The 26,463-nt window shown below is 43.5% G+C and overlaps 1 protein-coding gene across 1 annotated transcript; it reads left to right on the top strand.

Annotated features, from left to right (window-relative positions):
• On the top strand, positions 1-26,463 carry LOC105018322 (homeobox protein aristaless-like 4). Its single transcript, XM_010883650.4, has 4 exons — positions 1-726; positions 10,654-10,991; positions 24,846-24,974; positions 25,740-26,463. The coding sequence occupies exons 1-4, from the start codon at positions 393-395 to the stop codon at positions 26,076-26,078; spliced, it is 1,140 nt and encodes a 379-aa protein (XP_010881952.1). The 5' UTR covers positions 1-392; the 3' UTR covers positions 26,079-26,463.

The following is a 26,463-nucleotide window of genomic DNA, read 5'->3' as shown; positions in this document are numbered from 1 at the left end:
GACAAGGTCGGAATGTTTTGAGCTGAGGACTTAGTGGGCCCACTGGCATCATCTGTTAAGCAACGGAATTTTTGTTCCTTACCCCAGCGAACCTTCAGGGGGCTTTTCTTAGCATTTGTCCGCTGCAATTCTCTGGCCAACATCAGATTCATTCTCTAACCGACCCAGATGCGGCAGTGTGCTTGAGGGAGTCTGTTTGAGAGATAGTGTGTTAGAGAGAGCGTGTGTGTGTGTGATAGAGAGAGAGAGAGAGAGAGAGAGAGAGAGAGACAGAGAGAGTGCGTGAGTGCTCGTCAGTGCATGAGAGAAAGGATCTCTTGCTGCAGGGGCACAAGGACATAGAAAAAACAGTTCGGCTTTTTTATTCAAACTTTTTAAAATTTGTTTTAGGAATGAACGTAGATACGTGCGTTTCATATTGTGATATGACATCCATGGATTCATATTATAACACGTCTTCGCCTCACAGTAGGGATCACCAACCGTCGAATCCCTTCAGGACATTCCAAACGAGTGAAACCAAATACAGCCCCACGTTCCTACCTAAAGGACAACAGGTTTACGGGGAGAAGTCCCGGAGTCCGTTCCAACAGGAGTGCCAGTCACTGGACGGCGGTACTGAAGAGGGCAACAACTACAACAAATACCACCTCTTCATGCAACGACCAGCTTGCAAAACTCCCCCAGAAAGCAGCGCACACAACGGCGCGCCCACCCCGTGCTACGGTGAGTACGACTCCTTTCGGCTGTGCGCGCGTTGGTACGAATCAGCATCCACAATGATTTTTGACTTTTGTTTTAACTGGCGGGTTGACGAAAGTGAAAACTACATTTGATTGATTTCTAGAGGATCTGCACTAAAACAGTGTTCAATAGTTAATTTAGTTATCGTTTGATTTTATAATAAAAACTATGTTTCATAGTTGGTCTAGGCCCTGGTGGGTCATTCGGCATCCCAAACAGCAGTGTGCTCCTTCGCCGCATGGGCAAGGAGGCTCAACATTGAAAGGATAGGATCAGTGTAAGAGGCCAGGCGTTAGTTCAGAGAAGTCTGCTTATGAAATCCCCCAAGTGTCCTTGAAAGATGAAGACACACAACATTTGTCTTTTAGAAACGGCACGAGCAGTTAATTAACTTGAAGCCAAATTTGTTGGTGAAGTCAATAAAATAATGCCAAAAATTGCAGAACAATTTCACTTTTGAGATCAGCTGAACATTATAGCCTAGCTACAAAACAGATTTTTGTCTTCGTTTAAGCTACGTGTTTCTGATATTCTTGTATATGTAATCTTATGGCGAACCAGAAAACCTAATTTGTTTTGTATTATTAGCTATTCTCTGTTGTCCATTACACATAGGGCTATTATACAGCCGAGGCATAACAACCACTAATTATAAACAACAACCAAAATCCTAAGAACTTTATTGGGATATGGATTTAACAAATTCATTGGATAGACTAAAATATGTTCTTAGTGAAATTACATTTACAAATTTTTTTTATAAGATCTAAGGATATCATACCAGAAACAAAAATAAGGGGAACAACTGAGACCAACCGCCAACCAGCAGGTAAAGGCCTACGAAGCTTACAGGGTTTTTCATGCTGTTTACAAAACGAGCTTGGATGTTTTTGTGTGGAATATATTGTATCTTGAGTGTCAAGTCAGTAAAAATTGGTGTTAAGTAGGCTTAAAGTTCTCTCCAGTGAAACATCCTCAAGCGTGCCGTCTAATCATGCCGTAGAAAATTAATAAAAAAATAAAGTCTTGAAATCCAGCACATCTAAATAGAACTTTTTATCATTATAATGAAACATACATTTTTGAGTTGTGTAACTTCCGTTTTTGCAATTTAGACAATATTTCTTATAGGCAATCCCAATTCGCTTTATTCAGGCCTTCTGCGTGGCTACAGATCAGTTGGAGAGGCTCGCAGCCTGACCCGCACACTTACCACAAGGGGCTTTGCGTCATGATGATAATCATGTCAGACAATGTAACAGATTTATAGCTAGGTTGTAATATGTCAATGGCGAGCATATGAAAAGTTCTTCTCAATAATGTTAATATGGAAATGAACATCATAGCCAAGCGTGATTGGCTGGACATCACTTTCAGCTCGTTATTTAAAATCGATTTATTCCAAAGAAAAACGTTTTTTTCTCGACATGCAACTGCATGGCTCTACGCTAATGAATTTCAGAAAGTCGACATTATTTCAAGAGAAGTAGCAAAATAATACAATTTGGTATAAGCTATTCCAATTAAGCTCTGCATCTTCCACTAATAACTCACGCCCACGTTTTGAAATCTTGTAATACGCTAGTTGTATAACATGGTAACATTTAAATAATTCCGAATGTGTTAACTAAGGCAATTTAATGCACAAAAAAATCAAAGGAATAAATATGTTTGGACGTATAACTATTGTTGCTTCAAGCGAATGGCGTACCATATGAAGCGACTGTTATGTAGATCTTATGACACTATTTGTAAAAAATAAAATAAAAAAAATACTACAATATACTATAATATAAACACAATTTAGTAACCAGGTTGTGACGACTTATGTGATTTTAAAGAGCAAGCTCAATTTAATTTAAGCGCTGAGCGGTCTGGACGTCTTTGAAACCTATAGCCTATAGTCTACACAAGAGCAGATACAAACCAATAATCACGATAACAATAGCCTACATTCAATAGAATTAAAATAATTTTAAATTAAATTCGTTCATGGTTTTTTGGACCAATATCCATTGGCAATTATACATTAATTATACATAGCCTATACTTTCATAATTTCAGCAACATTTATTTAATTGATATACTATCCTCAACTTAACAGAAGAAGTAGCCTAAAACAAACTAGGCACTGAGCTTAATCTATTACTAAATCTACTACTGCGCAGACGAGGGCCTTTCCATTTTGAAGAAATGCTTCAGATGTTTCACATTGTCCCTTCAATTTCCAATTAATTTAAATCTACCCTAAACATTTCGACAACTCATTAAAGCGTGAAATCCAAATGACAAGCTTCGAATCGATTCTGGGAGTGAAATAGACTAAATCGAGGACATCTGAACCGTTCGACAACGCTGTGCTATAACGACATACCGCCGCCACTGCCAGCATCTTTCACCCCACTCCAGCATAAAAGTAATCTGCTTTCCCGTGACAGCAGACAGCAGGAGTCAGGCCTTTTATTTTGGGTAAAACTCTCATCACACACTTTATAGTGTGTGCTTTTCTCAAGGTGAGAGCCAGGGGTTGAGCACCCCTGCATCGAACGAAAACATCTGGCAACGTCCAATGACAGAGAGACAGAGACATTTAAACAGCGATCATTAAAAACAGTATGTCTCCCCGAGGAGCGCTTTGCAATGTTATTCTATAAAATGTTGAAGCCAGATTACGATGAAGCTTCAGGGAGGATAGATTTGGGAGGCTAGCCAAAGCCCTAGGCGTCAACAGACCTTTGTGTGGGGTATTTTGGTACGGAACCAGGGAGATATTCCTCAACTTCATTGCATTTATATCCATCCACACCCGCATTTCGACGGTTTATTATCAATCGCGTGGGAATTATTGGTGCGCTTCTCTATTGTTTTGGGACAATGGGCATGCCTAAGGTCTGCATATCCATGCCCGCCACCATTGTCCACCTATTCCAAAAAAGAATCACACACGCACACGTACACACATGCACGCACATACCGTGGCAGTGAATGTACATCCCTTCTGAGTGTTGTGTTCACACCTATCCCGGAACACATACTCAGCTTCTCCATCGGTGTTAAACCCCTTCTGTTATGTTTCATTCTATATGTTAGTACTCTTTCACAACGCGTTTTCATTGTCCATAGTCCTATCTCTGCTTTTTCAACACAGTCCGAAATAAATAAATAAATATATAGAGAGACTAGCCTATCTATATTTTAAACGATTCATTATTTCTCCTTCAACAACCATAACAAATGACCCATACCTGTGTATTGTTCATACTACATTATTCCATACAGCTAGCTCCTTAAAATAGTCCAATGCATTAGGCTCACACTTCCATGCTAGGGTGGTGCCTCAGGCATCATGGGAAGTGGAGTTTGTTATGGTGAGACTATGACACAAGGCACTATGGCCATTATCAACAATAATTCTACAAACCCGTCTCAGCTACAGTGCTGTAGGCTCTGTCCCAATAAACCTGTGTCTCAGCTACAGTGCTGTAGGCTCTGTCCTAATAAACCTTGTCTCAGCTACAGTGCTGTAGGCTCTGTCCTAATAAACCTGGGTCTCAGCTACAGTGCTGTAGGCTCTGTCCTAATAAACCTGTGTCTCAGCTACAGTGCTGTAGGCTCTGTCCTAATAAACCTGTGTCTCAGCTACAGTGCTGTAGGCTCTGTCCTAATAAACCTGTGTCTCAGCTACAGTGCTGTAGGCTCTGTCCTAATAAACCTGTGTCTCAGCTACAGTGCTGTAGGCTTGGTCCTGCTAAACTGGTGTCTCAGGCACTGGTTTTTGACTAGATGGGAGGCCTCTAATTTCAGAGCTTACGCAGCAGGTTAGGAGAATGTATAGAAGCAGACTAGGAGAACCCATGCGGCAGGTTAGGAGAACCTATAGAAGCAGGTTAGGAGAACACACAAGGCAGGTTAGTAGACTCAACGTAGCAGGTTACAAAAGATTTGCGGAAGGCTAGGAAAAGGTTAGCAGAAGGTAGACGTTGCTTTCACATTAGTGGTGTCCTGTTTAGACACAACTAAGACATTGAGACAACATATCAGGGCTGGGGTGGTGGGGGGGGGGTGGTTGCCGGGAGCCCCAGCAGACAGAAAACCCTCCCTATGTGACCCGAGAGAGCAATGAATGAATTCAAACCACGAGTGGAACCGATGGGAGTTCTTACATGGCAGGAGTCGGCAGGAATGCGGGCCGGGCTACACGGCGCTACGGGAGAGCTAGCTACCCCATTAATACAAGGCAGATGTGTGTGCTCAGACTCCGAACGACACCCTATCCCCTACACAGCACGCAGCCTGTTTCACCGGGGCGCTGCGGGCTGTAGTGCACGACGGAGTGGATGGGGTGCCGTTTGGAAGAGGTGCCAGAACCGACTCCTACGGTTATTATTGAGGCTCCCCAACACAAGCCCTCCAAAGCCGCGGCGTCTGTCAGACAGACCCTGGGATGACAGAGGAGGACTGGTGTACGTAACCCCGTTTCACCAACGCCCCGAGTAAATAAACCAAACGCCAGAAATGGGTATCGGGTTCTGGGGCAGCGTTTTGAGTGATTATGGGGAGCAGGGGGTGCGCGCACACGGGGGGTGCATGCGTTGGGTGTGTGTGGAGACGGACTTGACGGGGCGTGCGTGTGTGTTTGTGGGGAGATGTTGGCGCTGGCCGGCACACTTGTGTTTTTGTGTGTTTGAGTGTTTACATTGCTGTGCTCTTGGATCATGGCGCTCTCTGCGCTTTGGGTATTTTCACTTGGGTTCTATTTGGAGTTTGTCTCTGAAGGACACCCGTTGAGATATGCCGAGACCTTGTTAGATTGTCACAAAATTGTATATGTTAGGGTGTTTTCTTGAAAGCGGGTGTTGTGCAGAGTGTGTGAGATCAACTGGAGGTTTCCAGTGAGGAGGACATCTGGATAGCAGATAGCCGACGGCTCCTCGTGATGACATGACATGAAACTTACTCTACACGTATGTAGTCTGACAGCAGCTATGGTAGGAGTGGAGTGGGCACTTCACATTGATTAAACTTAATGTTTGGGATTTGGACCACGAGAGTCTTCCCCCAGAGTCAGGTGAACGTGTTCATACGAGCCAATGCTAACCAGCCGATGCTAAATACCACCTGAGCAATGATTGGAACACTAATTTGAAATTAGTGTCTCGGCCTATCAACACACGTCCAAACAGCTAAAAGCCTGTTTTTGATGCTTGTTGACACTCCATGTTACGTCCGAACGCTGAGGCACGGTCCCAGCCGTGTTGATAAATCAGGGTGTAGCGCACACGTTCACACCACGGTTAAGCTGCACCCTGTTGGCGGGGAGTTAGACACTGAGGTTTTGGTTGTCATTCAGGCAATAAAACATTCCCATTTTATACAGTGTTCTTCGTGTCAAAGGTGAAATACGGGGGGGGGGGCTTATAGGATTAGTAAATTTCCACACATATGTACAAGCGTTTGGAAAGTTTGCGGGTGTGAAATTGCTCCCTCTGGGACACCCATGGATCAGATGTTACTGATGGGGACCCAGGAGCAATCAGTGTTGTGTGCCTTGCTCAAGTTCAGATCAACAGATCACTTTGTCGAGTCAGGGATTTGAAACAAACGCTGTAACCATTGCAGATGTACAGTTTGGGGCGATTTGTATTTTCTCAGATCTGAATCCAAATGCTGATAATCAGACTCACAACAAGAGGCCTTTGTTAGGTTCATGTAATAATAATAATAATAATTATAACTCCTGTATAGCTGCTACAATGACATGGAGAACTGGGACATGATTCCAGGAAATGCCCCCCCCCACCTCTGCCCCATTGAAGGAAAGATCACTGCTCGAACCCCTCCCTTCCAAAAACCATGACCCTTCAGCAGACGGGGGACAGATGAGCAGTACAGGTCCAATACGCCCAAAGAAAAGGACTTCCACCTCAACTCGTTCTGTCCCAGTGCAACGGACTGTCTGCCCCACAGATTCTAACAAGACTATATTCTCGTCAACGCACCTCTAAATGGTTAAATTAAAAGCGGCCCCATACTGCCCTCAGAACTCTGCTCGTGTGCCTATAGACATAACATACTGCACGGATGCTGTTAATATGTACGGCAAATCCAAGTATATTATATAGTGACAGCTCGCATCTCATAAGCACAGAGCACCATTGCACCAAGTAAAATCTGGGGTATGTGTACATATAGTTACTTCATAAAGGTGATTGTGATGTTTTCTCAGCATACAGAAAAAGGATAAAAAAAAAGGTCTTAGCAGCCTCTTTCCAAAGCGAGACACTCTCAGTAAGTATGTGTTAGATGGCCTAGAACGTGATGTCACCGAGAAGATATGTGATGATGGCTAACACGTTGAGTTGATAGTTCTGGGAGACAGAGTGTCTGCATGGTTACATGTCTGTGCCAATATTATGTGCAATAAAAACGCACACATGATAAATGCATGGATTACAATATTTGCTCATTACTTACCGGCTAGAACCCAAATTGTTATCTCGGCCCTACTGATCAGACATATGGATTGGTTTTTGGGCACGGATCATTTAGCAATTCAATTTCTAATTTTAGAAAAAAAAAAATTATTGTGGTGCGTTGAACACATTCTAAAACAGTTAGCACATGGCCAAACAGGCTGTCAAAGATGTTACTTTAGCAAGATTACTGAGACTTGCATGTTCCATAAAGTCCACTGAGCCTAAGGTAGATATAAAAAAACAAAGCCACAATCATGTTTCTTATTCACTCTGTCATTCTACAGAGGATTTATTTACTCTGATAAAAAACTGCATTCCCCAAGCCCCATGCAATTCAATACAATTGCTTAGACTGTCAGATTTGGAGGAGCTGACAGACAGTCTAAAAGAAGGAAGAATCTGCCATGAACACACACACACACACAGACACAAATCTTAATAACATCTAACACATTGAGGAGATTACAGGGGCCAAGATGTAAAAAAAAAAAAGATGTAAAAGACTCTTTTACCCAAAACAACATGAGTTTTTTATTGTTTGGTCCAGAGAAGGAAACCTTCTATCCTGTTGCGCTCAACCAACTAGGCCTGAGAGGAGGGGTTTTCCACAGTTAATGTAATCTCATGACCATTATTTTTTGTCAGACAGGTCTCTTAGCTCTGACATGCTCCCACAGTAGGCTAAGTCGTCACCCACAAACATAGTCCAGCCTGCTGAACTGTCTGTCAGCTCAATGCCGTCTTGGAGAATGCAACCATCTCACTTTTCTCTGGAGCAGTGGCCAAGATTCCGTTGCATTGCCTCCAAAATATTGTGCATAGAAAGAAAAGTGTGTGTGCGTTCATGTTTGTGTATGTGTGTGTGAGCGCGAGCTTGTGGCTGTCTGAATAGGAGGGGGCGTTGAAGAATAGTTCTTCTTCAGATCCTCCCTCATCATACGCACATAATATATTGTTAAAAGAATGAAGTTCACACATGCAATACTGTTCCTTTACAGTATAATGTTATTGTATAGAATACTGATCCTATTCTCACTGTTTTTCCATAAGTTCATTTGTGTTAAGCAGCAGACCTTTTCGTTCAGTTAGCAAAGGTCAGACTTTTACTAGGGTCAGTCGTTTAATCCTAGTCAAACCCAGAGCGAAAAACATCAAAGTGTAATTTAACTATCTGTAAAGCGGCAGGGCGCCCTCTCTGCTTTTACAGGATGGGACGGGAAGGGTCAACTGAAGGCAAATAAAAGAAACCACTATAAATTAGCAACCCGGGGAAGGGTTAATGACCAGCCGCTAAAGATGGAGATAGGAGGCTGGAACTAGAGAGAGACTTAAACGCAAAGCTGCAACTGCCAGCCGGTCCATAAGTCCCTTATCTGCCTGTCTGAGAGTCCAGGTTCAGTAGTGTTCAGTAGAGGGGAGGGAGGGAGGGAGGCAGGGAGGGAGAGGAGAGAGAGAGGGAGGCTTGTCTCCCAGATGTTTCCGAGAACTGAGGAGAGATCAATAGCAGCGACTGGTTCGTACAGGAATGCAGATTCCGTGGGAAACTATGAGAACAGTTCTGTTCAACCTCAGCTTCCCGATAAAACCGCCCACATCACATGACCCCTGCAGCAACAGAGTTTGCGCGGTGAGGCTTGTCGCAGGGCTGCGGACCGATGCACGAAATAAACATTACAATGGGACTTTTTAATAAATACGCGGCAAAAACTCTACCATTCTCTATTGTTCCGTCGATGAGAGAAGGAAAAGGCCATGGTGATTTGTGCTTACGGTGAAGGCCAACTTGATTCAGAGAACGCATGCGGGAATTAAAGCAGGGCATGATATGTGGCTAGCTGCCTTGTTCCAGGGCACAATGGCAGACGAGCTACATCTGAAGTAGAGTAAAATCACAGACTATCCCACTATATGGATGGATCTGAAGCCCAGTAGCCGGGTAGTGGAAGCCTTTGGAGTGGGTTAAAACTGGGCCCAGATTCAGCACATTTTCTGACAAATGAAATCTGTCCGTAAGGTTTTTTCTTCCCAACAGTCATATATGCAAAGAGATGTGTGGAATGAGTTGCTGTAGAGTTTACCCTTTCCCAAAGCTTTAAAACATTCCTGAAAGTGCCAATATTTCCCAACACAATCTCACTGAGCCCATCTGACCTAGGTTCCGATCACTCTGCTTCACCACCTTCCTATAAGATGATGACTGGATCCCAGAACCATGTTGTCCTGGTTGTTATTATAGCCAACAGGGACCACTAGGCAAAAGCCTGCTATATGCTAACAGAACATGCTAACCCTATCCACCATGCCGCCGTTCTATCAGCTCTGACAGTGAGGTTAGTCCTCCACCCTTGCTCCTTCATTCCCCCATTTTCGGTTTCCGTTCGAAAACACTTTAAAATGTTACGTCAAAGTGCCCGACTGAACGCGACCCAGCGTTAGAGGGCACACCATGCCCAGGAAAGACAAACAGAGTCTAACAGACCTCAGTGTTCCTCCACTTGGGCCTTACCAGAACCCCTCAGCTTATTTATCCCCACAGCTGTTTGTTTATCCAGGAGGAGCGCTCCTCTTTGCTCACCATCTCCCTGAAATAGAATCCAAAACATATTCCACATATAACCAGGAAGAGACTCTGATTATGGCACATACACAGAACAGAGCCGGGTCTGTCGCCCCAACGGAGGATATTATGAGTGACAAACACAATGTTGTTGACGTCTGAGAGCTGAGGGCCGCTCGGGCACCATGGTGGCCATGACACACAAAGGCCCCCCATACATGGGACTGGTCTGGTTATGGATTATTCATATTTCAGATGGCGTGATCAGAGATTTTGTAATAAGAGGCTGAGTGTGTGTGCACGCGTGTGTTTGGCAGTTGATGGTTGGATCACAGGTCAGAGTGTATTGTTGTGACACACCTGTCAAACAGAGAAGCACATTTCTTGTGATATTCAGTTTCTATTACTCTAGCTGCAGAGATATCTGACCCTTCTGAAAAGCATTACGGGGAATGATGTCATGCTGGAGTTCATGTCAGTCGATACTGGGACTGCTAGCGTGATGGTGAGCAGAGAACAAGGCTGCGCGGTTTGGAGGTGGAACAGTTATCCAGTTAGGGCTGTCAAGGACTACAACACTGACTCACCATAATCAAGATTGGTAGCCTCATTAAACGGATTACTCAAGGGAGCAATGTGACCACGTTCACCGATGTTTAGCAGAACACTGTAATGTGGTTAATTTAGAGACAACCGTGTTTTAATTATTCTGCTATTTCAAACACGGTATCCTGCTGAAAGATTTATTGCTGTCTAAACTTCACGATCACGATCACACAGAAAAAATGACTGACCATGGAAAACAGAAAATATAAAGAAATGTTAATTTCTTTGATGGCTTATACTACTGTTTTTCTCTCTCTCTCTGACCCACAGCCAAAGACAACGGTGGCTTAACTGACTCTGAGCTGACCTCCAACACAGACTCCCCCGGGATGGAAGGTTCCTACCTGACCCTGAAGGAGCCAGGGTCTGGGGTCAAGGGTCAGCCCGACCGGTCCGGGGGCCCTAGCTCCGACCACCTCTCCAGTCCCATGGACAAGGGGAGCGAGGCCGCCGAGAGCAACAAGGGTAAGAAGAGGCGGAACCGCACCACCTTCACCAGCTACCAACTGGAGGAGCTGGAGAAGGTGTTCCAGAAGACTCACTACCCAGACGTCTACGCCAGGGAGCAGCTGGCCCTGAGGACTGACCTGACCGAGGCCAGAGTGCAGGTGAGGACAGATGACCTTTGCCCTTTCAGGGTCCATGGAGATCATTTTTATTTGTATTTTAGGATTTTGTTCATTAACATCAGCCAATCCGGGGGCGGTCTCATGGCCAGTCACTTGCGATTTGTCTTTGACGAATCTCTTTCTCTCTCTCTCTCTCTCTCTCTCTCTCTATCTTTCTCTCCTTACACTTTGTCACTTTCTACTTTTACATTTGAACTTTTAGTAATTTAGGAAACACTAATCCAGAGTGACTCAGTTCGTGCACAGACCTTAAGACTCAGTGGGGAAGTATACCTACCAGCCCCCCCAGTAATATTACCTTTATCCCCATAAATTAGCAGTCAGACAGACAGTGAGTCTGCCAGTCAAACAGTCATTCAGTCCTAGAAGTAAGCAAAAAGAAAAAACAAGGACGTTATAATATGATCCCAGATGGAGGTGAACGTCGGCAGTTCAGTTTTCCAGAGTGGAGATGTAAAGAGAAAAACCGACAAAAAAGCAGTTGGCAAAATTACAACCACCGTACCCAGAGCTCAGCTTGAAACAGAGATCAAACTGAACCGAACGATCATATGTGAGGGAAGGTGAGATTACTACAAGATGGCTTTGGCTCTTGTGCACCACAAACAACTAGCAATATCACACTAAGTTCAGTGCATATGGTTGAACCCCATCATCTTAACAATATCCACCCAGGGACATGAAAGTTAAAACTAGAAGGAATAAAACTTGACAGAGCTGAACAGCTAGTGCTCCTCTCCTCCCCTCCCTTGGCGTAGGTTTCATTATACATGAGTGGGACATGTCCCCCCACGTTTAAAATGGCATTTTGTCGCCCCCACTTTTTATCAACAGAACTCCATTATAAGAGAGCCTCAAACTCTGTGCTTTAGAACGGTGTGGAGGCAGGACGGTAAGCAATCTGTAATTCAGACTGCCTTAAGGAACACATGCAGGCACTTTGTTGCTGGGAAGTTCATGTGCACGCTACCCCCAAGTACCCCTGACTGCAGTGTTCAGTTCGGGGCGTGATCAATGTGAGCGGAGACACACATTTGACCCCGCCCACCGTTTTTTTGTCCATCCGAGGTTCGACAGTCACACACGGAATACAAACACACGTTTTTGCCTGTGTTTGTATTCACATGTTGAATACAAACGTAGTTCATTTTTCAAGAAATATCACGTTGATTGATACCTGCCCGAGCACGTGACCTCTGGAGCGAAGGTTACGCACTGCTCCACCGTTCCGTCACTCCACGTCTTTCCCATCACTCGACTCAAAACCACTGTTCACTCACAGGAAAAATAACTGCCACTCCAAATCCGCTCTGTTCATTTTTTGTTTAGTCATAATTCAAACAGAAATCTGTCCGTTTTGTGATTATGTATGTTGAGTATTCGTTCTTATATAACAAAGCCATACAGTATTTTAATGAAGTCTAGCTTGTTTTTTTAAAACATGAAAGGATGAGAATACAAAGTAATCATCATTTCAAATAGTCATCAGATCTGTCTATCAGTCCTTTAGCCAAAATGTATACACCCAAACAAGTACCACTATATAATTTTTTTCATATTAATTTTATACGACGACGAAATACTAAAGCATTTCTGATACACTATCGGCTTGCAAGAAAATCTGATACTCAGCATTTTTAAACAACATTTTGCCTCTTGAATGTTTAAAATAAAATAGGACATTTACTTGCTTTGAATTAAATTAAACTGAAATGAAAAAAGCAGTTCCAGCAGGCAGCCAAAAAGGAACAACAAATATATTCTATCAGTGGGCTACATGTCAAGAAATTGCAAATCGCATGCTTTCAAATATTATGCGCACAGAATTATTCTAGCATATACATTGCGTATATTGGCTGTAAAAATAAAAATCTAAAACTGACGTGAAATTAAATTTTAAAAAATCCCTAAATGTCTGTCAATAATACCATGGAAAACAAATTTTTGAATTTGACCAGAATCTATTTGGCCAGAGTCTGTTTGACCAGAATCTATTTGGCCAGAGTCTGTTTGACCAGAATCTATTTGGCCAGATTCTGTTTGACCAGAGTCTGTTTGACCAGAGTCTGTCTGACCAGAATCTATTTGGCCAGAGTCTGTTTGGCCAGAGTCTGTTTGACCAGAGTCTGTTTGACCAGAGTCTGTCTGACCAGAATCTATTTGGCCAGAGTCTGTTTGGCCAGAGTCTGTGGCTTCAGGATGATGTTATGGTGCATGATGTAGTTCTTATTATTTCTCCTACTTCTCTACCGCTGCAACCACTGCTCCTTCTATGTCCAGTGAGGATTGTTGCTGCTGTGTAAAATACAAGCTGTGGTATTTGTCTCTAAATTGGTTGCGCACCTGATCCTCCCTTATCACCCACTTGGCTTTAAATCTACGACCCAAGACATTAGCTGGGATGAGATTATCTTAAAAGTAACGCATGTAACCGCAAGTGGAAACCTTTTCATATAGTGTCGTTTTTCAATAATATTACAGCCAATAAACAGATGATACAACTACAACCGCATTTAATATGTTCTGTAGGCCTATAAGATAAATTATCATATCATAATGGAAACATATTGTAAATGACTAAGACCTTCCGGCATGAAACAAAATTACCCAATTAAAATGTAAGTAGACAAATACAACAAAAATTAACTAAACCTTTTAATGCTTAGCTACAACAGCTACCCACTTTGTTCCTTTCTGATAGCATATGTATGTACGTTTTCCATAATGATTTATTAGGTTACTAGATCATCGCACTCCCTCTCCAGCATGTTCTTGGTTCTCCACATTTCTGTAAGATTTCTTTATTTTTCACCAGTAGGTTTGCACCAGTTTTTGCACCAGTTTCTTTATATAATTATTTAGTTCATGAAACTTAAGCAACAAGGTTTATATTTGTATCTATGTAGGATAGGTTCGATTAAGATTTGCTTTCGTTAACGTTGATACCTTTGTGAACCTCAGCTTGAGTGACTTTAAAGGAGACGGGAGGGTTCGGGTTAAACACGTTTGACTCCGCCCACATTGAGGCCGGCCCCGAACTGCACACTGCAGTCAGGGGCTTCTCCACGGTACTGGTTACTGTAATAGAGCAGAGGCTACCGTTGCTACTAGCAACTCTGATCTCTGGCTCATGAATGTTCGGTATTCTAGCTGACATTACCTCTAGTTAACTACCTCTCATAACATATAAATGAGCTCATCTATCAACAAGTGTTTTCTTTTTAACCGGCAACCATGTTAGGTGTGGTTAGGCTAATGTTATATATTAACGATAGTTGAGAAATATTTATTATCTTCCTAGTTAACGTTTTGGCTCACTAGCTAGCAAACAGACAGATTTTCAAAAAATATTTTCACTCAAAGCAAATGTTGGTATAATTGCTGTTATGTAACTTCACACAGTATATTTTTTGTACTACATGCTTTTAACGACAACTATTCCAGCAGCCCAGACCCAAGAAATTCATATTTTTGGCCCACTCACTCATTATGAACAGGAGAGCCTCGTATGGGCGTTGACCAATGAGGTGAAGTCAGGAGTCTTTTCTGTTGAAGCAGTGTGCGGTACTTCTGCAAGATGTTGGTCAATGAGGCTGGATCTGTACTTGGGCATCGGATGACAGTTTTTTGTATTTGGACCGCATCCTTTCTATGGAAGTGCCTCTGCAAATTGTACTCTTTAAAAACTGCGACGTTAGCATTACATATTAAGCAAGTTGCTTTACCTGCGATATCTGCAAATAAATATCTTCCTGTCCATTCTTTTTTAAATACCCTGCTTTTGTTATCAACTTTTCTTAGACAGGCTCCTGTCCGGAGATCGCTAGCCATCAGTTGCTTATAGCAGTGGTTCTCAAACCTCTCCTGGGGCCTCCCCAGCTGTTCCATGTATTTGATGTAGCCCCGACCTGGCTCACCTGAATCAAGCAGCCAAGGGCTTGATAATTAGTTAACAAGGTGATTCAGGTGTGCTAGCTCTGGGAAACATCTAATACATGGAACAGCCGGGGAGGAGATGTTTGAGAAACACTGGCTGTATAGTACGAACAAATGATAACTTCCGCACGTGGATTGTGGTGCTGGTCCCTACTTATCATAGCAATGTAAATAGCTTGTTTTAACTTAAAAGTGTTTAAAACAGACAGTATGATACTGCTGTACTTATTACTGGGAGTGCCACTTTTAATTTGAAATAAAATAAATATGCAGCAGTAAATAAAGTCATGTAATCTGCAGACCTCATCAGGTATTTTTTGTTTGTTTTATTAAGTTTTGGATATATCGAGATAGAATGACTCATCGGGCCGGATCCAGCCAGGGGGCCTTATCTTTCCCAGGTCTGGTCTAACACATTAACACTATGTTCACCCCACTCACAGCTAGCACAGAGATGACACCAGCCAAGAAGAGACTTAAGTTAGGTGTATTTTCTATGCAACGACAACGTGAGTGCTACAGCTAGCTAGCTATGAGATATTAGAAGACACAGTTGGATAACTAATTAGCTTAATAGCGTTTTTTTAACTAGCTTAATAGTTGTTCTCTTGAAAAGTTAGCGAACGTTACCTGTAGTTCCATACACAGGTAGCTGCATTTTACATTTCAACCTAATGGGGATCCTATATATCAAACATTGCCATCAGGTTGTGCAGGCGTCAATGTAGCTCAAGCTGTTCATATCGTATTCTGTACCGCACTTTAGCATGATCAGATGGTGACCGTAACAGGGGTTCCTGTCACAGCAGGATCCGACAGCCAGGGAGGAAAGGTCAACCAAGAAGCTGAGGTGAAATGTGGCTGCATAGCAGTAGTCTATAAAAGTGGATAACTTCAACAAAAAGATTTGTTGTAATGTGTAGGCCATATCTTGAATGTTCATATTTATTAGCAGAACCAAGAGCATGTTAAGTCGACCAGTTTTGTCATGTCAGAGGGTTGTGGTAGAGCTTGGGAGGTGATGTTGTGAAATTTAAGTACAGTACAGGCAACATCTACATGTAGATCACATTATATCAGCCACACAAATTGAAAAACAGAGGTCTGTGTAATAACTTTTTACTAAGAACACACATCACAGACAATACTAAGTAATATTAATGAAATGGTTGAAGGCAGTATTGTTCATGTCTATTCAAATAGATGTTGTGTCCAGGGCAGATACACCATACGGCCAAAAGTATGTGGAGACCCGACCATCACACCTATATGAGCTTGTTGGATATCCCACTCCAAAACCACGGTCATTAGATTCTTTTTTTGTCCCCCTTACATTTGTAATCAAACCTATGCCCCTGCTCCTATCTACTCCTCTCCCCCTCTTCTCTCGTCTTCTCATCTGCATGGGCAGGACTAAAGGGGATATACAACTTAGCTTTTGAGTTCTACACAATGTAGACTGTAGTACAAGGTTGAAGGGCAAGGGCCTCCCCTCAAAACAACCTTTTTTAAACTGCACAACTGCAAAGTTTTAATTGAAAGAAAAGAAAATAGAAAGAGAGAGCAAGGGAGAAAGAAACAGAGAGAGAGAGAGAGAAAGTTCATCTCAGCTATTTGGCAAGTGAAGAAAAAACACTTTGAGATGCCAGGTTCAATTTCCCAGTGTGCTCTGAGACACAGTCAGGGACAAAGAACCTGGTCTGGAAGAGGGAATGTACTGTACAACAACTGAGTGTCTGTTTGTGTGAACATGCGTGCTTGGGCGTGTTGCGTGTCTGGGTGTGTTGTGTGTCTGTGTGTCTGCGTGTGCGCGGATGTGCGTGCGTGCCAAGGCGTGTGCGTAACAGTCGCTGCCGTCATTGGGTACTCTAACAGAGAACATCTATCCCGCCAGATGAATGTGATTTACTCCCTGTCCAGACTACCAGGCACACACTGTTGAGTCACTGTGATGTTTGACCCGCACTTCACATAGAAACTCATACCATAAATACACACGCAATCAAGACTAAACCCCAACAATTTTGTCCAAGGAAAGGGTCCGTCCCGAGTCTGTAGACAAAGTCCAGCTCCATACGTCTCATTATGTTACTACCGTCAATTTTCCGATCCATGCTGCGGCATAACGGATTACAAACCGGGTGATTCGAATCCTGAATTCTGATTGGCTGAAAGTCATGGTATATGAGACCTTACACCACGGGTATGACATCACATCACCTTTTTTCATTGTTCGAATTACATTGGTAACCAGTTTATAGTAGCAATAGGGCTGCTTTGTGTTTTGTGTTGTGCAACCAATATTTTGTGGACTAAAAAAAAGGGTGGACTGAAAGGGCGTTGGATTGGGCTGAGATGCAATACATCACTGTACAAAAGGAAAGTGCTTATTATTGCCAAAGGGCCTGATATAACTAGACAGTGTAGGCTACCATCTGCCTGTCCATATCTGCATATACCAGCCCATTTCTGAATGTTATTAACAAGATTTTTACCACACACGTTTCACTCAAATCTGAAATATGGGCCCTGCAGGTTTTGTGCTCTTGTTGAAGAGCGGTAAACCCCCTTCTGAGAAATACAATTAACCGGCCTGATAACTTGCTAACCAACAAAGAATATAAATTCTCTGATCTTATCTATGGTCGGGAAAAGGCTTTCCCCTTGTTGGTATGAAAGCTCTGTCTCTTGGGCTACTGTCAACAGAAATGTGCTCCAGTGTGTGCCTGCTCAGTCTCCCAGAGATATTTACTTTAGTTAGTTTTATTGAAAATTGGCTGAGATTACATTTTAATTTTAATATATTAAATATATATTAAAACATTCATTAAAACTAATTTACCAAACTACTAATGTAGCTCATTAAAGGTGAATCTGAGGAACTTAACGGAATGGGAAGTAGATGGCAAAAAGCTGTTCATCTCTGTGTCACGCTGCTATTCCACACACACACCCAAAGATTAGGTCTTCCTCTCATTCTCTATCCGAAAGGTTTTTTCTGTGCAACTGTCTTGAAAGAGTGTCACATATGACGACGGAACAGTGATAGTACATTGGCCGTATACTTAATCTCTTCAGGCCACATTTCTTAAGTACATACTCTCTGCGAATCATCACAGAATGCATTTCATGTCACAATGAAAAAAACTGGTGATATTCAGCATAGAGATTCCTTGCCAGAACTAACAAAATCCCAAAGAACATTAATTCCAAGTAATTTCTTCCAAGCAGTAGCTCCACTGAATCTAAATGTCATGATTTTTTTCGCCATAGTCACAGTCAACGCATTGACTTAGTTCACTCACGTTAACTTAGATTGGACCTTCTCCACAGACAGGGTCTAGGCTGGGGGGGGGGGGGGGTCTGAGCGAATGCTAAGGCACTCTATCAATCTCCAGGGTAAGGCCCTGTGTGACAGAGATGAGGTGAGACTGCTAGACTTCAAAGCCGCTTTTTTGCAGTTGCTGCTCTCTGCCCTCTCTCTTTCTACCTCTTCCTCTCTGCCTCCTTTTCTCTCTTGCTCTCAGTCTTCTCTCTCTCCTCTATCCCCCTTCTCTCCCCTGTGTCTCCTTTTCTCCTCCTGCTCTCTTTGTCTCTCTCCCACTGGCCATGGAGCATAAATAAAGCTCTTTAATGGCTCTGTAAGCTGCCTTTTGCTGTCAACGTCTTTAGCAATTACTGCATCACTGCTGAGCTCCACGCTCAGCCCCCAGATCTCTCTCTCTCTCTCTCTCTCTCTCTGCAAAGAACCACCTTCTGCACAGATGTCTGTTCCACTGCTGGAGAGAATCAACAAGTATAGAATCCATAATGGTTGCCATTGCTAGATATCAGTACTCAGCCTGTAATGGTGGTGGTGAGTTGCTAGATGGAAATTTGTTTCTGCCTGTCCTTTGTCCAAAAGACCAGAGTTTGTGTTATTATGTGTTATGTGTTTTGAGGTGTTTCATCAATATATTTTACTGTGAAATTAAACAGCCACGTAAAATTTGAAATACATATTTTTGCACATGTGCAAATAATATTGTAATATTTTATCCACTGTGATTTCAGAGTTCTCCATTAATATACTTCTCTAATTAACCTGATGCTTCATGGTAATTAATTGTCTTGAGTGTACAATAAAGGTATGGTTACAATCACCTTTAACCTAGCTCAGTTTCTGACCTAAATGTTGGAACATTGCTCTGTGTTCCTTGTCCACCTGCTATAGGTGCCGTATTGACGTGACATGGGGCGGTTTTAAACAACATTAACTGTCACCTCCAAAATAGCGATCACCCTTGATAAGGATGAGCAACTGTATAAAATTAACCGTTAAAAGTCAGAACTAAATTATGACTATGGGGCATTTTGTCAAATGTTGAAATGATTCGAGAACACATGGGAGTTTAAGTCCGGAGACTGAGATGGCCAGTGCAAACTGAAAACAATGGTGGTCATATAACTATTTTGATGGGTGCTTCGGGTTGCTGTCTTGTTTAGAGAGTATCACTTCCTTCTGGTTGCACACAAACCTGACTCCCTGCAGACACATTGATCGCAACTTAACGTCTTAAAACAGCATAAAAAATTCAGAAGAGGCCCTGACTTTCGAAATGCATGCTACTGAGGTTAGCTAGTGTGCTCCGCGGGCAGCTGTTATATTGCTAATCCTGGCCTTGCTAGCCGAGGTGAGAGGGGTCGTTGTTACTTTCTATAGACACAGGTTATGTTAACGTAACATTAGCAATAGCCGGGAGGTTAGCGGTGTGGTCACATTTGGGTTGAATTTCAAATACAATTTGAAGAAAACACCTTTTTGAAAAATGCAGGGCTTCACCATTGAAGCTAGCGATAAGGCGACGGTGAAGAGACTCTTTCTCTGCCGGGATTCCTGCTTTGGGAGTTACACCCTGGAAACACTACATAATGTTAGCGTGCTCTCAGCGCAGACAGCTGCTACCACGCTATTCCTGCTCCTGCTAGCCACGTTGAGCCGGGACGGGGTTGACAGGAGGAGCAGTGACGGACACAACGTCTGACTTCGTAATACGTCTCAATGATCTCCCTTCGAAACAATTTGACCCCAAATCCCTCTTCATACTGCCCTTCAAAGAAAAAGCATCGAGCGCATGCACACACACACACACACCCAGAAATGAGCAAAGAAAACCCCTCTGTGATATGTGTGAGACGTCATGCGCATTGGAGTGGGTTAGTGTTAAAGAATGACATGTACGGAATTTATTTGGCAGTGTGTAAGGACAAGCATCTACTCACTATTGTTTCAGATTTGAAAATGCGTTCACATGTAGTGTCATGATGGAATTATGTATGTGCAGTGTATGTGTGTGTACTGGTGTGTGTGTGTGTTTGTAGCTGGTCCGCTGCCCCAGCCTGTGAGCCTCCAGAAGGTCAGAGGGCTAGCTGAGGAAAGCCAAGGGCTTAGGCGTCAGGAAATTAAACATGAAATGAAAACAAGCTCCAGTTTGAACATTCTCCCATCTCACTTTCCAATATCCCCACTTCCCTACGCTGACTTAAAAGAGAGAGACGTGGGGACGAGGGGGGATGGGGGGGTTCAGAGAGGGAGGAGGAAGCTGAGGCGGGGCTTGGATCTGAGAGACAGAGAGAGAAAGACCTCTTCTTTGGGATGTGTGTGTGTGCGTGTGGGGGGGGGGGTGAACAGCGTGACGCAGAGATGAACAGCTTTTTGCCATCTACTTCCCATTCCATTGAGTTCCTCAGATATTTTCGGATATACTTGAGGGAACTTTCATAGCCGAAAACAGCAGATAGAGAGAGAGACCAGGTAGAAGGAGACAGGAAGCGTTCATTCAACAGTTGAACACGGTACTCCAGGGTTTGCATCTATACACCTTGACCACTGGACCATAGGGTCTGCAGATGTCCTCGGATTCTAATCTCCCCTTGTTTTGGTTAGCAGATTCAGATTCATCTGGTGAAGCCTTTGTAATCAGATTCCCATGAGAAAACCGAACAGTACTTTGATGAAATGCGACTTAAAATAACCGTAGGAATGACTTTGACATACCTTAACCAAAACGGTGACCTAGATAAACGCTGTGTGTATAGGCTGTGTTGCCCCGGAGGGATTGGTGACTGTTGTGGTTTTGAAGTTATTTGAAAAACCCCAAAGCCTTTCCAAACAGATGATATGATCTGCAGGGCGACAACCCTCACCTTGACGTTTAGAGTTCAGCCACATTGAGTAATATCAGGTTACTGCTCTGTGTGGTTGCTCTGTGCAGACGACCTGGGGAATGGATGTCAGACTCTTTCTCTCTTTCTCACACTTTCTTTTTTTCTCGCTCTCTCTATCTCTCTTAATCTCTCTCTTCATTTCTTTTCTCTCTCTTTCTGCCTCTCTCTCTCCTCTCCCCATTTTAAACTCAGGAGAATTTAGTTGCGTCAATCCACCACACTCTTGGCATGTATTACTAATGTAACCGTGGTCATGTTACACACACACATACACACGGACAATCATACACACCGGTGTCCACTCACACTTACAGTGAAATGTCTATAAACAGCAGCCACCTAGTTTCTGAAAAAACATGATAACTTGACGAGTTTCAACCCTGTCAGAGTATCAGCCTCTGTTGGAGATGTTCACAACCCTCTGCCATAATCACACTGGAAAACAACACTCTTCCTCTTTGGTTCCGGGTGTGTGAGTATGTGAGTGTGTGTGCGCGTGCATGTACGTGGAGGAGTGTGTGAGAGTGTAAGCTAGTGAAACATTGAGAGTGAGACAGACAGACAGACAGTGACTTTGGGTTTGAGAATGAGTGAAAGACAGAAAGAAAAACAGATGGATAAAGAGGAAGATCCCCACATCCCCACCGAAGCTTTTGGCTCTGCCCATCCTGCAGGGAAGCTCCCACTCAGCCCAGTCCAAATCTCTCCTCAGACACCAATAGAGGAACCTGCTTCCACTTTAAGCCAGGACAGGAGAGACCCCACCCATGTTCTGGAAGTATGTGAAACCCCTACCGTTTCAAAGAGTATCTAAAATAACTCCATATTCCACTCCTCACCTACCGATGCCTTTTCTGAGCCAGTGCTTGAAAATTTCTATAAAATTAGCTGACTATGCTAATGAGCTGATGGCTACTTCACTGGGTGAGGTGAAGGTACTCCTCCTGGGTTGGATGGTTGTCCGACAGAGCTATTTGAAGATAAACACACAAACCGGAAGTCTCGTGAAATAATAAAATGCACAGCATAAATGTCAAAAAGGGAGAGAAAGCAGGGACGGAGAGATAGATGAGCTGAAAGGGAAATTGCACGTAAGCGGCTGTGAAACCACAACCTGATTGGCTTGAGACTCCTCCACGCCATAATCCAAGTTCAAACCCCCGTGTCGACTCTACATCGGCCTCTCTTTGAAGAGTACTCTCTTTCCCCTCGGAGGATAACAGGCAGACAATCACTGCGTACATGCATCTAAACACTGGAGGCCCAATCTCCTCGCATCTGCTCCGCTCCCCTCTCCACTCTTCTCCTCCTCTCAGTGTTCTTGTCCAGGGTTTTTTTCTTCTGAAAATCATATAATAGTTTAATTTATTGCACATCTAAACTAAGAGATTTTTTTTTTTTGCACTGAAATGGAAATAAAGTGAAGAACAGACTATGAGAGAACAGGGAGAGATAAAAGATGAAAGGAATCCTGATTTTAGGATGAGGAGATTAGAGAAAACATCTGTGATGGTCTGTGTATTGGGTGACTGAAGCAGCCATCACAGGATGAATCACTAGCTGAAGTATTGGAAACGCGTGGTTTAGGTTGGTGTTTTTTAGGATGGTGTGATTTAGGATGGTGTTTTTTAGGATGGTGTTTTTTAAGATGGTGTTTTTTGGGATGGTGTGTTTTAGGATGCTGTTTTTTGGGATGCTGTTTTTTAGGATGGTGTTTTTTAAGATGGTGTTTTTTAGGATGGTGTGTTTTAGGATGGTGTTTTTTAAGATGGTGTTTTAGGATGGTGTTTTTTAAGATGGTGTGTTTTAGGATGGTGTTTTTTAAGATGGTGTTTTTGGATCGTGTGTTTTAAGATGATGTTTTAGGATTGTGTTCTTTTGGATTGTTTGTTCTAGGATGGTGTTTTTAGGATGGTGTGGTTCTTTAGAACAGTGTGTTTTAAAATGGTGTGTTTTAGGATGGTGTTGTTCTTTAGGATGATGTTTTTAGGATGGTGTGTGTATTGTTTTAAAGAAGGGTGGTATTTATCATCTATACATTTACCTACCCAACCCCTCTCCCCGAATCCATCTCCTACAAAGCCTACTCCTCCAAACCCTCTCCACTCTCTTTCAGTTCCTGTCCTCCTATCCCTCTACTCCAGTCCTTCTCCTCCATGCCCTCTCCCCTCAGGTCTCTGTCCAGCAGTGATCAGAAGGTTACTGTACGGGTGGAATCCTTCTAGTTGTGAAATCAGTGGAGGTGGTGGTCATACCTTTCCAGCAGTCTGGTGATTGATGAGATGCAGCAGATCCAGATGTGTAACACACACACGGATACACACACACACACACACACACACACACATACTGCAGCGGACATCTCCAGGGGGACACTTGCAGCACTCTGGGAACATCAATAGCCACGTGGTAGATGCTTAGCCGGAACTTTAAAGACACGTCAACCCGGCAACCTGTGTCCGGGCTTTCAAGTAGGGCAGGATTTATGGAATGCTCTGCATTCTGTCTTCACCTCAGGTTCAGATGGCAGATCCTCTCCTGGTTCCTTGCTGCGATGTGGTGAAAGGGGGGTCCTGGTTTAGATCACAACAGGGGCTGATGTTTTGATCAGGGCTGATATATAGCAAATGTTTGTGTTTTTACATGCATTGTGGGCTGACACTCTCCATAATGCACTCAGAACCAGTTCCACCTATTATTAATAACTTTTTTACATGTTGGGAAAAACTTTTTTTCTGCTCTCCATTTTCTGTAAAATGTATCTTTTGGAGATGTATTTTTGCTGTTAAGTGGCAATACGGGGATGTGGATTCATGACCACATGACCAGCTGCAATGTTACAATTCCATACAGTGTTGATGTCACCGGTGTTGGAGATGTCATCAATGTTGGAGATGTCATCAATGTTGGAGATGTCATCAATATTGGAGATGTCATCAGTGTTGGAGATGTCATCAGTGTTGGAGATGTCATCAATGTTGGAGATGTCATCAATGTTGGAGATGTCATCAATGTTGGAGATGTCAGCAGTGTTGGAGATGTCATCAGTGTTGGAGATGTCATCAGTGTTGGAGATGTCACCTGTGTTGGATATGTTACCTATTGGGTCAGGTCATTTGTAGGAGGGAGTATCTTTCAAAATGTCTCTGTGGCCACATCTCCCATCTGTACCAGTAAATGTGATTCCGGTTCATCCGTGCTGATACCAGGTGTTTGGTTTGTTACCTTTTGCAATGCTTAAACTGGCATATAAGTTCCTCAAGAGCCTAAGCACATCCTGATGTTGGAATGTGGTTTGTGAGTCATCATTTACTTATTTTTCATTAGGATAATGTGAAAACAAATTAACATAAAGAATGCGAATGAAACAGTCTCCTTGATCAATCTAAATGCAACGTCCTCAATAGCACACATACCCAAAACTCACAGGTGCTGAGTCAACCAAATTCATGGTTAAATGAACTGAACTGATAGTTAAATTAAGTATTACAAACAACCCAACCCAAATAGAACCATTTAGGTTCCATAAAGATCCTTTCCAGGACTCTTCATGGACAAAACATGTTGAAACGAAAATGGTGTTCCCTTGAGCCAGAAAGCTGTTTTTCACACAAGAACAGCCGAAGAACCATTTACAGAAACTCTTTTCTCCTGAGAGTGTTATTTCTGATGGCTCCTTTCTTGCAATAGGTGTGGTTCCAGAACCGGCGTGCCAAGTGGAGGAAGAGGGAGAGGTTTGGTCAGATGCAGCAGGTCAGAACTCACTTCTCTACTGCCTACGAGCTGCCCCTCCTCACCAGGTCAGACAACTATGCCCAGGTAACTACTGACCCATATCCAATCAGCTACTGAGGAGACGCTCTCGCCATGATTTGTTGTCATGTTATGTTGTTGTCATATTGTGTTGTTGTCATGTTGTACGTGTAGTTTCGTCAACATGGAACGTTGGTCCAGCATCTGATTTATTTAACACCCTGCTTAATTCTAAATTGATTGCAAGGTGAAATAAAGTATTCAAGTTTAATCAAAATATATGTAGAGGTTGACAGAAAGACCACCAGACTGCATTATGCCAGACTGTGTTACGCCAGACTGTATTACGCCAGACTGTATTACGCCAGACTGTATTACACCAGACTGTATTACGCCAGACTCCGTTACACAAGACTGTGTTACGCCAGACTGTATTACACCAGACGGTATTACACCAGACTGTGTTATGGCAGACTCCGTTACACCAGACTGTATTACACCAGACTGTGTTAAGCCAGATTGTGTAACACCAGACTCCGTTAACTACAAAAGAGGTTATCAACTCAAACACACTACAGATCTGCTATTTCCTGATCAAATTAAGATCCTGCATTTGATATTTTTTCTCCTACTACTCACAAACAAAACCCTCTGGCCACCCTTATGAAGCCACAGTTGAAATTCCATGACATTTCTACGTCAACAGATAAGAATTACCATGGTAACAACAAAACACACTAATGCGGTGTAAAAAACAACAACAGAAATGACCAGACCTCAACCTGCTATTACTTATCCTCTAACTTCATCATTTCTTGTTTTTCCGTGTAGATCCAGAACCCATCGTGGCTGGGTGGGGGCAGCGGAGCCTCGCCCCTCCCCGGATGTGTGGTGCCCTGTGACGGTTCTGTCACCTCCTGCATGCCCCCTCACACCCACGGAGGGGTCTCAGACTACCTGGGGGTGCCCAGCCCGGCGGGGGGCCACGGGGGTCACATGGGGCAGACGCACATGGGCAGCCTCTTCGGGGCCGGGGGAATGGGCGGCGGTGGCACCGGCATCAACGGCTATGACCTGAACAGCGTGGACCCAGACAGGAAGTCCTCCAGCATCGCGGCGCTGCGCATGAAGGCCAAGGAACATAGCGCGGCCATCTCCTGGAACACATGATGTCACGGGCCTGGCTGTGACTCCGCCCCCGGTCTGGGAGGACGCGCCCTAACACTAACCTCGCCTCTTGACCCAGACTGCCCCTCCTTTGGATCCACCCACGTCAAAGACCACGCCCAGTTCTGGGGAGGTGGAGGGCTAGGACGGGACTATGACTACAGCACCTGAAAGCACTAATGATTTAATAACTGATTAAAGAACTGAGCAGGTCAGATGAACTAATGACAGGAGACACAAGGATGATGTCACCAGCCAGTCCAGAGGCCTTGAACATCTCAGCCAAGATAACACCTAGGATACCTGTAGAGGAGACACCTCTCTTCATCTCTCTCCCCTGCCCTGTCTCCCCCTCTCTTCATCTCCCTCCCCTACCCTGTCTCCCTCT

This window comes from Esox lucius, chromosome 19 (assembly GCF_011004845.1).
Source record: "Esox lucius isolate fEsoLuc1 chromosome 19, fEsoLuc1.pri, whole genome shotgun sequence".
Lineage (NCBI taxonomy): Eukaryota > Metazoa > Chordata > Actinopteri > Esociformes > Esocidae > Esox > Esox lucius.
Note: the sequence above shows the minus strand (reverse complement) of the source record. Positions and strands in the feature narration are given on the sequence as shown.